General features: G+C 34.0%; 1 protein-coding gene across 44 annotated transcripts in view; it reads right to left on the bottom strand.

Annotated features, from left to right (window-relative positions):
* SOX5 (SRY-box 5) overlaps positions 1-14,721 on the bottom strand; it is a 1,006,514-nt gene that overhangs the window by 301,697 nt on the left and 690,096 nt on the right. For all 44 annotated transcript variants that reach the window (XM_021092938.1, XM_021092936.1, XM_021092946.1 and 41 more), the window contains one exon: positions 5,532-5,742. In XM_021092938.1, coding sequence (XP_020948597.1) covers positions 5,532-5,742 — 211 coding nt within the window. The remainder of the gene's footprint in view (positions 1-5,531; positions 5,743-14,721) is intronic.

Genomic DNA, 14,721 nt, shown 5'->3' with positions numbered 1-14,721 from the left:
TAGCTAGCATTGTCTTACTATGAAAATCAGATAAACATTATGTGAGAGAAAAACTACAGACTAATAGGTCTCACAAAGATCGATGCAAAATTCTCAATGAAATATTAGTAAGTTGAATTCCAACAATATATAAAAAGAATTATAGGCCAAAACCAAGTAAGATTTATTTCAAGTATTCAAGTCGTATTCAATATTTAAAAACCATACCACATTAACAGGGCAAAAGAGAAAAATCATACGTCATATCAACAGATGCAGCAAAAATATTTGACAAATTCTAACAATCACTGATGATGAAAACGCTCAGCAAACTAACAATAGATGGAACTTCCTCAACTTGATAAAGAACATTTATAAAAATCTACAGCTAATATCATACTTAATGGTAAGACCTAGATGCTTTCCTCTTATACTCAAGAACAAGACAAGGATGCCCCCTTTTACCACTCTTACTCAACACTGTTCTGGATGTCAGCTAATGTAGTAAGACAAGAAAAATAAACATAAAGTATATGAGCTTGTGAAGGAAGAAATAAACTGTTTTTATTCATAAATGCCATGATTGTCTATGTAGAAACACTAAAAAACTGGCAAAAGTACTGAAGCTAATAAGCAAGCACAACAAAGTCACAGAATACAAGGTTAATATTCCAGAGTCAACTGCTTTCCTATGCTAGCAATGAACAATACAAATTTGAAATTCAAAACACAATATGATTTATATTCACACTGTAAAAAGATGAAATACTGAATATAAATGTAACAAAAATCTATAAATATACATAATCTATAAATAGAAAATCTATGAAACTTGGAGGAATCTAAATTTAATCAATGGAGAACGAGTTTGTCTTCCTGGATAGGAAGATGATATTTTTAAGATGTCAATTCTTCTCAACTTGATCTACACACTCAATCAAAATCCCACCAAGCTCCTTTGTACATATCAAAAGACTGATTCTATCACTTACAAACAAAGGCAAAGACACAGGACAACCAACACAATTTTGAAGAAAAGTTGAAGGACACACTACCAAACATCGAAGCTTACTATCAAGTTACAATAAGCAAGGCAGATATATATTGGTAAAAGAATAGACAAATTGATCAATGAACAGAATACAGAGACCAGAGATAGACCCATACAAATATAAGTGAGTAATATTTGGAGGAGAAACAAAGGCAATTCAATGGAGAATGAATAGCTTTTTCAACAAATGATGCTGGAACAACTGAACAGAAATATATACAAAAGAATAAACTAGAGAGAGAACTTACACCTCTTATAAAAAATTAACTCAAAACAGGAGTTCCCATCGTGGCGCAGCAGAAAAGAATCCGACTAGGAACCATGAGGTTCAGGTTTGATCCCTGGCCTCACTCAGTGGGTTAAGGATCCAGCATTGAGGAGAGCTGTGGTGTAGGTTGCAGATGCAGCTCGGATCCTGTGCTGTGGCATAGGCTGGCAGCTGTAGCTCTGATTAGACCCCTAGCCTGGGAACCTCCATATGCTGCTGGTGCAGCCCTGAAAAGACAAAAGAAAAAAGACAAAAAAAAAATTAACTCAAAACAGATGATAGGACTAAATTGAAAAATTCAAAACTATAAAAACTTCTAAAAGATAACAAAGGAGAAAATCTAAATGATGATGGGTTGGCAATGTGTATTTAGATACAACATCAAAAGTATGATATATGCAAAAAAGGAAAAACTGGACTTTACTAAAATTAAAAACTTGTTCTTCAAATGACAATGTTAAGAGAACGAAAAGAGAAGCCACACCTTGGAAGAAAATATATTTGTCAAGCACATAGCTGATATAAGACATATTTAAAAATCTACAAAGAACTCCTAAAATTCAAAAATTCAAAAAACTCAATAAATGGGCAAAATATCTTAGACACAAAGAAGATATACAAATGTCAAATAAGCATATGAAAAGATGCTGAACATCACTTGTCATTAAAGAGTTACAAATGAAAATAATGTGATATCACTACAAATCAATTTGAATAGATAAAATTTTTAAAAAATGCCAATATCAAATGCTGGTTAGGATGTGGAGCAAGAGGAACTTACCTGCATTGCTGGTAGGAAGACAAAACCTTATACACATTTTGGAAGACAGTTTCTTACAGGCATAAGCTTAGCATACTTTTAGCAATCACATTCCTAGGTATTTACTCAACTGAGTTAAAATGTATGTCCACACAAACATCTGCACAAGAATATTTATAGAAGCTTTATACTAAAATGTCTTTTGATAGGTGAATGGATAAACCAACTGCGGTACGTGCATACAATCCCATTATTATTTAGTGACAATTAGAAATGTGCTATCAAGCCAAAAACAGACATAAAAGAAACTTAAATGCATGTTGCTAAGTGAAAAAATGTCAGTTTCAAAAGTTACATACTGTGTGATTACAATCATATTACATTCTAGAAAAAGCAAAACTAATAGCACAGTAGAGAAATTTAATGATTGCCTGGCACTGTAGGGAAAGAGGGAAAGATGAATAAAAGGGGGGTTTTAAAGTGATGAAACTATTCTGAATGATACTAGAATGCTGGATAAGTGTTGTACTTGTCAAAGCACACAGGAATGTCTAACACAAAGGCTAGATATTAATATAAGCATATTTTTTAAAAAACTTAGCAATCTGAGAGATACCAGGAAACAAATGAGAAAAGAATTTAACTATATTACAAATGTGTAAAAGAAGCTCACTATATGGGAGGGGGGACAAGTAAGTTAACCTAAGTAACTTTGGAATTAATGGAATCTAAGACTAAAGGCAAAATGAACTGCACAAAAGCACTGTACTCCACTGATAAAGATGTTCCTTATGGTGGTCTAGGTAAAATTCTGATACTGTTAATACACGGATATTGGAACTGAATTATAAGTAAATGGATGGGAGATGGTAGGATCTAAGTTTCTCACAGTTAGGGGTGGGAGAAGGATGCATACATCAAGAAGGAATGAGGCTTGGTGCTCTTGCTATGGTGCAACAGGATAGGAAGTATCTTGGGAGCATTGGAATGTGGGTTCAATATCCAGCCCAGCACAGTGGGTTAAGGATCTGACATTGCCACAGCTGCAGCTTAGGTTGTGATTGTGACTCAGATTTGACCCCTGGCCTGGGGGCTCCATATGCCATAGGGTGGCCAAAAAAAAAAAAAAAAAAAAGGAATGAGGCTAGAATGATTCAAGTGGAAATGGATTAGAGTTGGAGTTATTAGTAAGAACTCATATTTAGTTTAATATAAATTGAGCTAGTTAAACATAGAAATATTTGTAAATATGTAAGTATACAGGTTAATGTATACACATACATTTCTTTGTTTTGTCAGTTGAGAGGCATAAAAGAAATGACACCTCAGTAGTGAAGAAGACACTTCATATCCAGATCTTGTTTTCTAAGGCCATTCACCAATAAAAGGAACCAGGACTTCTTAGAGAAATGGCTGATTCTAGGACTGGGAGAAGGAAATATACAAGATAAATCTGTAGCATCTTATAGTGCCAGAAAGTAGACTTGCTTAAAAAAAAATACAAACCTCAAATCCCACAATCACAGTAGTAGGTGAACATGACATATAAGGAGCCTCCAATGGACAAAGCTGGAACAATTTGACCAACAAAATAAAGAAGTGTATTATAACTCAAAGCATACAGTAAACATACATTGGTCTATACTGATATAAATAAGTGACTGAATAAAATAATAAATGGTGGAGAAGAGACAAATCTCCCATGGGGAAAGATTCCAAACAAATTCCGTTAACGCGCCACACTAAAGGATGGGGAGCAAGCCTTCCTACTCCTATGGTTATACACAGCCCATCTCCCCTCCTATGGTACAGAAAGGGGCCATGGAGACTTCACATTGGAGAAACCGCATCAGCCAGGTGATCAATCTCAACATCAACATAAATCATGCAAAAAGTGTGTGCTCTTGATACAATGTGACAAAAATGGTACTTGGTTTCTGTGATCTTTCTCCCCAAATCCATAATTTCAGTTCAATTAAGAGAAAACCACCAGACAAACTCTAGTAGAGGGGCATTCTACAATGTACCTGAACAGTATTCCTCAAAATTTTCAAGGTTTTCAAAAACAAGAACAGTCAGAGAAACTGTCACAGCCAAAAGGAGACCAAGAAGACATGATAACTAAACAACTAATTGTAATTTGTTAGTTGATAGCACCCTAGAACAGAAAAAGCATGCTTGGTGAAAAATAAAGATATTTGAATAAACTATGAACTTTAATTATTAATAATAAAGTATGACAACATAATATTGAAAAATAAAGGCAAAGATATACATCACAAAGTTGAGATGTTATATCAGAAAGCTATAATCTGGGGCGATTTTTAATTTCTTTTAATTTTTCTGTTTTTTTTAAAAATAATTCTTATAGTAAGAAAATACTATTTTTAATATCAGGAAAAACTGCAGCACATTTTTAAAAAAAAAGAGGTTGTCTGGGTCCTCCTCAAAACCCCATTTTTATCTGCATGCAGATTAGAGCCAAAAAGTCTTTGGCTGAATAGATTATCTCTAAAATTCCTTCCAAATGTAAGATCATGTGAATCACATAAATTTTAACTAAAACCCATGTCCCAGCTATGCATCTGGTAGAGACCCAGAAATATTTCATTACCACATGACTTCTAATACTGGTTAATACACATTTTGTGCCAGATAATCTCAGAGTTTACCAATTTCCTAACAACAGACTAGAAAAGCCCAACTCTGTATTACATAGCATAAATGTGGTATATTTTTGTTATAAAGTATGTCATTTCATGTCACTGTTTTATGTTTGTTTCAATTTTCCATCTGACTCTAAAATAGGAGTCATGTTCTTGTGTGCAATGTGGTATCCAGGCTTAGCTGGACATGGGTTTAAACATCTGTCAACATAAAAGATGACTGTCAGTTAATGCAGAAATTATATCATTTGCATCAACTGTTTCTTTAGTTTGTTCTAAGTTTAGTGCATGAACCTATTACCTGTAGGATACCATCCATAACTATTAAAGAGATTTAGAAAATGAAATCTTAAAAGAAAGGGATCTTGGAAGTTGAAAAAAAATGGGAAATAGACCTAACTGTCAAGGTAGTCTAAGATGCCTTAATATATAAAGGTTATAAAATGTAAAAATGTTGTAAAATGGCCTTGAGAGGAAAAACTTGAGCTGCACAGACTGGATTGCAGCTATTTGGCAGGTAGGTGGTGACTATCCTGGGCTCTGCTGCCACATTCTATCCTTGAATCTGTTTTACGCAACCACAACTTACTCATGTGTGAAAATAAGGATGACAACGCAACAAAAATTAATGATTTAAAAAACTGGGATAGACATATGTTTCTAAAAATTTACTATCCATCTTCATAGCATTAGATTTCTATTTCTTCCCATTTAATCTTGAGAGTTCATCAGAAAAGGGAACTAGAAGTTAAAATCAAAGTGTTCAGATCAGGAGATTGGCAACAACTTTTTGTTTCCATCCTTTACCTTCTGGCTCATTTTTGATGAGCTCTTCCATTTTCCTCTGCTTCAAGGTGTCAACAACATCAGCTAAGCTGCCTTTGCGCCGTTCAGGAGTTCCCAGGGCTGTACTGGACAAGGACTCGCCACTCTGTCGCCCACCTTCTTCTGCCTTCTGAGGTGAGGTAGATGAGTTGTGTGGGGCAAATGAAGACATAACTTTATTGCCATCAACTTCCTGAAAGAGAAGGCAAAGGAAAAATATGTATGGATTTGTTTAAAATTCAGTAAGCTTTTAATTTTAATTGGTTACATGGCTTATACAGCTGAAACATTAAAAAAACGAAATGTCACTCTGCAAGAGCAAAAGGGATAACGAAATTTCAAAAAAGAATACATTAACTTTACAAGCTGGCACTAGAGTGAGACAAAGATCAATTCATCGGAGAAATAAAAATACGAAGATTCTTTTTCCTTAGACTGAGTTCATATGGCAATACAGCCTTCTACAAAGCCGATATTGATTAGATTTGCTTATTTTTCTGCTTTTGCTTCAAAGTCTTAGATTTTCCTGTGAACGTTAAGTATAACAGTCATCTGTAATAAACCTTCTCATGGCATTAGAATGTTTAAATAAATAATATTCCATGTATTTAATTTTCTTTTTAAGCAGCTGCCTTTGCTTGATGGTACTCCTGATGAAAGTAGGGTCCTCCACCTCCCTCTCATGCTTTTAAGACGTCAGCCATACAGGTTATTCTGACATCAGAGAGGAATACTACAAATTTATTTCTGCTTATGCAGAAGGTATTTGCAATGCCATTTGTTATCTGAAGCACGGTTTCTGATGATACTCTTTGCTATTTTCCACTTTTAGCCTCATTTGCCCTACAAAATAACGTTTCTTGCAGACTTTGCTCTTAATACTTGCGTATGTATGTGAAAAAATCTTATTCCATAATTCATACTTTTGGTGTTCCTTCAGCATTATTTCCCCCACAAATTCTAGGAGAACTTTGGCAATATGTATAATTTAGAGCACATTTTGTATAAGAGGCACTGAATTTATTTTCAGACATTCTCAAGAGAAATTATTATGAAATGACAAAAAAAATTAATTTTCTTATTGAAATGTTTCGGGTTTTACTTCCATAATCTTTTACTTTCCACAAAGTAGAGCTTTTACTAAAAATAAATCAGTATCTCAACATCTTTGAGGAAGTTAGTTTCCTCTAGTTATATTTCTTAACTAAAAGTTTCCATTAAAATATATTTGCTATGTGCATATTTAATATTCAGGATAATAGCTTATATCCATATTTATACATTTGTGCTCCACTTAAGACATATTAATAAGGACTTGTTGACCCCCAAAATGACAAATCTCACTGATTTATAGCTAATATTTAAAAATTAATGCTAATATTTTTGACCATATTAAAATATATTAAAAAAACTTGATAAAACTGTCATTCTAATTTTTTAAAATATATTAAAAAAGATGTCAACACATGTATAATCATAATCTGTTCATATGATTTATTGTCAGTGGATATTAGTGAATACAAGGACATTAGCTATGATACAAATAACAGTTTTTTGGGTGGAGCTGAGGCAATGTTGGGAAAGCAAAATAAAAATAAAAACTGTGTACAAACAGAATCTTCAAAATTATAATTCTAAACCTCAAATGGTTTCCATTTTTTATAAACAGAATATGCCTCCGATGATAACTATTTCTTGACTGAATGTTCTATAGACAATACTTCCACAGATAAATCTTAGCTTATACTGTACTTTGATTCAGAAATCAATATGCATAATGTAATAATTACAAGTCCCTGCAGGCTAAATGAAAGTACGTACACCTCTGTAATTATTTATTTAAAACTGACACATAAATGCAAGCAAACACATATAAACACAGATACACAGACACATAGATACAGACACAGACACACACACACACACACACACACACACACCTCTGAAAATGGCAACCACAAACTCATTCAGTAAACTAAGGAATGTCTTTATGAATGACCCATAATAAACATTAACTGAGTTTAACGTGTAAACCAGAATACAACAAAAGTGCTGTATTTATTTTCCACAGATCTTTCTTCTCATTTATTTCCAGGGTCAAAAGCAGAAACACCCCAATTTTAGCTTCACTTCAAACATTTATATTTGATACTCTATTTTTTTCATCATACAATAATAAACTTTACAAACAAGAATTTGGCAGCTAAACTTCATTTGCCATAATTGGAAATTACATACATCCTTTCTGCAGTATCACCAGTAGAGAGAATGGCACCCAAATTATAGGCAATGAAGTCTATTAAAATATCAGAAAAAATTCAAATTAAAGAAAAGTAAAATAATATCCCATTTTAGCATGTCTCAAATTTTCCCCTCTGTGCAAAGGGGAAGAACATATTGTAAAAAGTTGATATACATTTCACAAGTATTCTAAACTCAGATAGCACAGTGATATGAAAATAAATTAATTAATGAAGCATTACTGCTATTTCACACAGGAATATTTATCTTATCGCTATTTCACCTGTCTGATTACATTTCAGCCCCTGGCACTGTTAATCCCTTTAACAGTTTTATGTAGTTAACAGATGTTTCAGTGTGGGGCTTCATTGTTCATTTGCATGGTGAGTAGCCTGTGAGGAGTGCTGGCATGGTCTTCAGTCAAAGAAGTCCTATCATTTTCAGTTCCTTCCCTGGGACTGCAATTACCATACCTGAAATCATGACTGTATGTTTCTCTTCATTTTGCTGGGAGGTGAACATCCAAAGAGTCCACTAACAAATGCATTAGTGGTCCAGGCCAGCAATATAGATATATAATATATGTGTGTGTGTGTCTGTGTATATATATATATATATATATACACACATATATAAAATCAAGTTTTGTAAACTACAACAAGCTTCAGTATTTTGCAGAACAGCTCTAACAACTGTGATGCATAACTTCTAAAGTCCAACAATAAGAGTTCTAAACTTTTAGAATGAGGTTAATAACTTTTGTTATTCTTCATCAAGCTTCACTTAATCCTGTCCTCCTTCATCATCTTTGCAACCATGAGATAAAGGAACAGGTTTACCTAATGTATCTAAAAATGCATTCTTATTAATTAACTCTATTAATAATGACTAATTATTCTGTTATAATATAATATAATTAATTGTTATGAACACTTTGAGAGAAATATTATTTAAATCTCATTATTCAAATTTTAGTTAAGATTAAATTTGGTGAGCAAGAAGAATTAACTCGTTTGAAGAAAAGAGATTATATGTGACATGACCGGATAGTGTTCCCTTTATTGTCCAGGTAACATTCATCCTTGACCTCTGGCTTCAAGAAATAGATCGCCATGCTTCTTTTGGGGTCTATAAACTGAAGTTAAATCCATACAGGGTATAAAAAACATTACATTTAATATTCAGTCTATCAGACCGTAATTACTATGAATGATGCACAATATTTATTGAATAGTTTGTGCCAGGCACTGTTTAAAGTGCCATATATGCATTAATTCAGCTAATTCTCATGGCAGGCAAAATAATTTGCATTTCATAGCTGGATAAACTGAGGCACACTGACTAAAGTTAATGCCTGAGATTGCATGACTAATGAAATATAAAGTAGATAATCAATTCCATCATCCTGGGTTCCAGAGCCATGGTTATTAGCACAATGCTACCCCTCTCTTAAAAATACACCTAACCATGTCCATATCTGATAATGATATGGGTGAACAAGATATACTACTTCTTCATAATTAAGTATGAAAAGGTGAGGTTTTCACCCCAAGATGTTCAACTCCTATAGAATGCTATAAATGGCTTGAAATTAATTAATCCAACTGTATTCCAGACTTATAAAGCTCTCTGCATCTAAATATACACAAGTTTATGTTATATTCAAAAAATGAACCTTAAAGTTTAAATGATTATTTAAAGCAAACACATAAATTTTAATTATAAGTGGCTAATCAAAATAATGGTGCTCAGTAGTTTATGATTTTTTACCCTCCTTTATAAAATGTGTAGGCATCTCTAGCATTCTTTCTAGTACAATAAAGTTTTGAGCTTAGAAGAAACAGTACAGAAAATCTAAACTGTTTTTAATTAGATTCTCATTAAAACAAGTTCATTAATTTTAGTATTGCATAGATATAGCATAAAATATAAATGAATTATTCATCTACAGAGACAGTGCTTTGGTGTTGGACAAATTCTGACATGGCCATGTTCCTCTTCCAGCAACAGGCTATTCATGTAAAAACGACTGGGACACAGCAAAACAAATCTTTGAAAAATATCTTTTTTTTTTTTTGTCTTTTGTCTTTTTGTTGTTGTTGCTATTGCTATTTCTTGGGCCGCTCCCGCGGCATATGGAGGTTCCCAGGCTAGGGGTTGAATCGGAGCTGTAGCCACCGGCCTACGCCAGAGCCACAGCAACACGGGATCCGAGCCGCATCTGCAACCTACACCACAGCTCACGGCAACGCCGGATCGTTAACCCACTGAGCAAGGGCAGGGACCGAACCCGCAACCTCATGGTTCCTAGTCGGATTCGTTAACCACTGCGCCACGACGGGAACTCCTGAAAAATATCTTAAAAGCCATATTACTTGGTTGAAATGGATGAAGTGGTCGAAATGCATAAAATTCCAGTTATAAAATAAATCCTGGGATGTGATATACAGCAGCACAGTTAATAATCATATTCTAAGGAGTTCCCATCGTGGTGCAAGTGGAAAAGAATCCGACTAGTATCCATGAGGATGTAGGTTCGATCACTAGCCTTGCACAGTGGGTTGGAGATCCGGCATTGCTGTGATTATGGGGTAGGCCAGCAGCTGTAGCTCCAATTTGACCCCTAGGCTGGGAACTTCCATAGGCTGCAGGTGCGGCCCTAAAAAGCAAAAACAAACAAATAAATAAATAAAACTGTATTCTATATTTGAAAGTTATTAAGACAGTAGATCTTCAAGGTTCTCATCACAAGAAGAATAACTGTTAACTTAGACAAAGAATGCTCATAACCTTACTACAGTGATCATTTCACAATATATACAAATGGTGAATCACTACGTTACACACCTGAAACTAATATGTTAGATGTCAACTATATATCAATTTTTAAAAGCTCTATTATGTTTTTTAATTGCTTTTTAGGGCCGCCCCCCTGCAGCATATGGAGGTTCCCACTGAGCGAGGCCAGGGATCCAACCTACGTCCTCATGGATGCTAGTCAGATTCATTTCCACTGAGCCCACAAAGCGAACTCCTAAAAGCTCTATTATTTAGTTATTCCCTAAATTCTTTAAAAATTGGACAAGAATGTTTTATCACAAATATTTATTTTGAAACTAAAATGTATTACCTGTAAACTACTTTGTCAAATTAGGAGGTGTCATATTTAATTTAGTAACACAAAAAAATACATGACTATTGTATAAAAAAACTATTTTTAAAGTGTTTTTGGTGAAGATAATTTTTCATTATACTTTCCATGATACCTCAAACCAGTAATGCTTACTCCTTGTGCATTACAGATCTCTTGATGATAGCTACAGATAATCTCCTAAACATTTATGCACATGCATATAGACAGACACATACTCATGCAATTGCACATATAAGTTCACATATAATCTTAGAGAGTTAATTTCCTACTCTTATAGTTCCAACTATGAACTTCTTTCATTAAATCCCCTAAGAACTCTTATAAATCATGGGTTCCAGGTTAAGAAGCTCTGACCTAAATGTGTATCTCCCAAGTAAAGTAGTATAAACTCTTCAACATATTACAATTAGATGATTTCAAAACAAGCAGTTATTATATGCAAAAAGAGCCCCAAACTATAGACTATTGATATTTTATTCAGATCATCACAAAGGCATATATGTCAATAACTTGAAATTGTACTGTTCCTAAGATAAGCCTTTAGAAAGAGATCAATATTTTAACTATACTTTAAAAATATTAAGCACATTGAAAAAAAGGGTTCATTACAAAAGGCAATCATTGTTTTCTTACTCAGAAGTCACTTTGTGATAGCATATATATAAATTTGAAATGGAAAGCAGAACAAATCATTAACTTCTGCAAATGAATATTGCCATATTGAGAAATCATATCAGTTACATTTCAAACAGGACTTTTCCTAAAAACAGGATGTAAACCTATGAAGAAGGATACACTTAGGCAAAAATCAACACTTAAAAAAGCTTAACTGAGAACAGTAAGAGTCTTTCTTTCATTAATATGATCAAATTCAATATTCTGGGAACAGGAGTTCCCATTGGGCTCAGCAGTAACAAACCTGACTGGTATCCATGAGGTTGCAGGTTTGATCCCTGGCCCCACTTAATGGGCTAAGGATTCGTTGATGCTGTGAGCTGTGGTGTAGGTCGCAGACATGGCTCAGATCTGGTGTTGCTGTGGCTGTGGTATAGGCCAGAAGCTGCAACTCTGATTCGACCCATAGCCTGGGAACATCCGTATGCCACAGGTATAGCCCTGAAAAATTAAAAAAAAATAATAATTTTCTGGGAACAGGATATGCTTAGTTCCCAAGACCTTTAAAACAAAAATTAGCACTTACAGGCAGATCTCTGAAGGGTGTCAATTATGTCTGTAATTACTGATTTAAAATACTTTGAAAACTTCTGCCTTAAAAAGAGCTGTCTAATGTGCACTTAGATTCAAATAAATAAAAAACTGACAGGGGCAGTTTTGTTCAATTTATTTCCAGTCATCTATACAGACAGAGCTCATCATAATTGTTCACCTTTATATAGTGGAAAAAACCACCCAAAACACATTTGTAAAACTTACTGAGTTTTATAAGATAAACAATTCTCAGTGTTTAATCCACTACAAGGTAAACTAATTGAGACTGAAGATATTAGATGAGTGATTCATAAAAAACTGTCTGGGGGGTGGGACCAGGAGGTTATGTATATGCATTTTTTTTTAAAAGTTCCTTAGGCGGTTGTGATGATTAGATTCTTGGCTTGGCTATACTGACCTACTCTAGATTACTCACAAGCTAGTCACAGGAATCCAAAGTCATTTTTTTAAAGCTTATATTTTACATATTTCAACATTTTATGAGGTTATAGAAATTCCCCGAAAATTAGGGCTCTCAAGCCTTAAAATCACTTGATCATAGTAGTATAAAAAATGGGTAGGAATTCCAAAGTACTGAAAGATGTACAACACATATTTTGCTCCATGATCTATGAAAAGCTCCATATTCCATATCTGGCTCAACTCTAAGTTTTAAAGAATACCATAAAACCTTAGAGGTCCATCTGCCTCTGTAAAGTATCATAACCCTCTTGGCACAGATCTAATATCCTAAATACTGAAAGGTCTCATCAAGTTTAGGCAAAAGATTATTATATAAAACTGGCTCCATTATATTTCAAATATAGGATCCAGTCCATATTTCAAAGTTTTTTAAAATGTATTCTGTACAATGCAAATAGAAGTGAAAGCTATTTTATGCTTTTTCCAAGCCTAAAAGTATAAAATCTTTTAAAAATTCCTTTCCTATGCAACAGAATGGAAATTAAGCAAAAGTCTAACTTGGTTTGCATTTTTTTGGCCAAACACTGAGATGAAATATTACCTTATTGATCAGAAGACTTAATAAACATTTAAAAGCACATTCTTTCTTAAAATCCATTCATGTGGTACTAAATAAAGGACAGGTGATTTGTACGAATATGATTTTCAAACTGTAGTGAGTGAATAGTATCATGGTCATGAGTACATTTTTCTCAGGCCTCACTCCAGACTTTTTTCTGAATCAGAAACTCAAATGATGAAGCACAAAATGACTTAATAAACCTTAAGGTATATCAGGGGAGACTGTTATAGGAAAAACTGTAAGAATTATAAGAGAAAAGGGGAGTTCCTGTCGTGGCTCAGTGGTTAACAAACACGACTGGTATCCATGATGAAGAGGCCTTGCTCAGTGGGTTAAGGATCTGGCTTTACCATAAGCTGTGGTGTAAGTCGCTCACTCAGCTCAGATCCTGTGTTGCTATGGCTGTGGTGCAGGCTGGCAGCTACAGCTCCAATTTGACCCCCAGCCTGGGAATCTCCATTTGCCCCGGTGCAGCCCTAAAAAGACAAAAGATCAAAAAAAAAAAAAAAAAAAAGAGAGAGAGAGAGAGAGAGAGAGAAAGGGAGAGAAGGAAGTTGAGAGATAAAAGAAAGATGTCATAAAGTGACTGGACTTAAGGGATTGAGAAGCGAGCTAAAAGGTCATATATTCCAAGGAGGAGAGGAGGTAGGGAGGTATAGAAGAGTCAGAAAACATGCAGAGGTAAAAATGACCAACATATTTTGGAGAAAAATGCTGACAATTCTTTAATAGCCATTTTGGCACACACTGAAACAGGCTTAGGTTTGCTGATTTCATACTTACTGTATAGATTAAAGCATCTGAGACATATGTCAAAATTATATTGTAGAATTAGATTATTTTTAGAATGTACTACAAATTTAGTTTGAATTTATTAATAGTTTATAATGTACATAAATCATAATATAAAAATAAAAGTGATAGTATGTTTGCTTTTTTTTTAAACCAGTATCATATTTGCCATCTACTGCAATTCCAATGGACGAAACAGAAATTTAAAGGCAGATTTTCTGATTCAATAGGAGATTGCACAAGTAGGAAAAACAGTTTTGGAAAATACCCTCATTTGCATGTGGATGCTACATGGGGCAGAAGTGTCTAATGGCTGTTTTTCCAGAATCACATTTACTAAGAATCTCAGAAATGCTGCATTCAAGAATAAAACGTACGTTTTCATGTGCTCTCCAAACCACTTAATAAGCAAAAGTGGCATTTAGAGAATTCTAATACATTAACTAATAGAACCTGTAAAAACAAAGAACATTTTGTGCTGTGACAGCCTCATTATCTTCCTGCTGATGATTCCTGTGCTGTCTTAACTTATGTTTAAACATCTAGCAAAAACACTTTAAGATATTTGATGATCTCTTCCCTGAGTGCTCAAAGGTCAACAACAAGATGTTTCTAAACACAACTTCGACACATCAAAACACTTCCATTTAACACAACATTGTGGATTATGTAATAATATTTTAAGAAAAAAAGAAAAACTAGCCACTAATTATATATAATAATTCATCTGC

Source organism: Sus scrofa, chromosome 5 (genome assembly GCF_000003025.6).
Source record: "Sus scrofa isolate TJ Tabasco breed Duroc chromosome 5, Sscrofa11.1, whole genome shotgun sequence".
Lineage (NCBI taxonomy): Eukaryota > Metazoa > Chordata > Mammalia > Artiodactyla > Suidae > Sus > Sus scrofa.
Note: the sequence above shows the minus strand (reverse complement) of the source record. Positions and strands in the feature narration are given on the sequence as shown.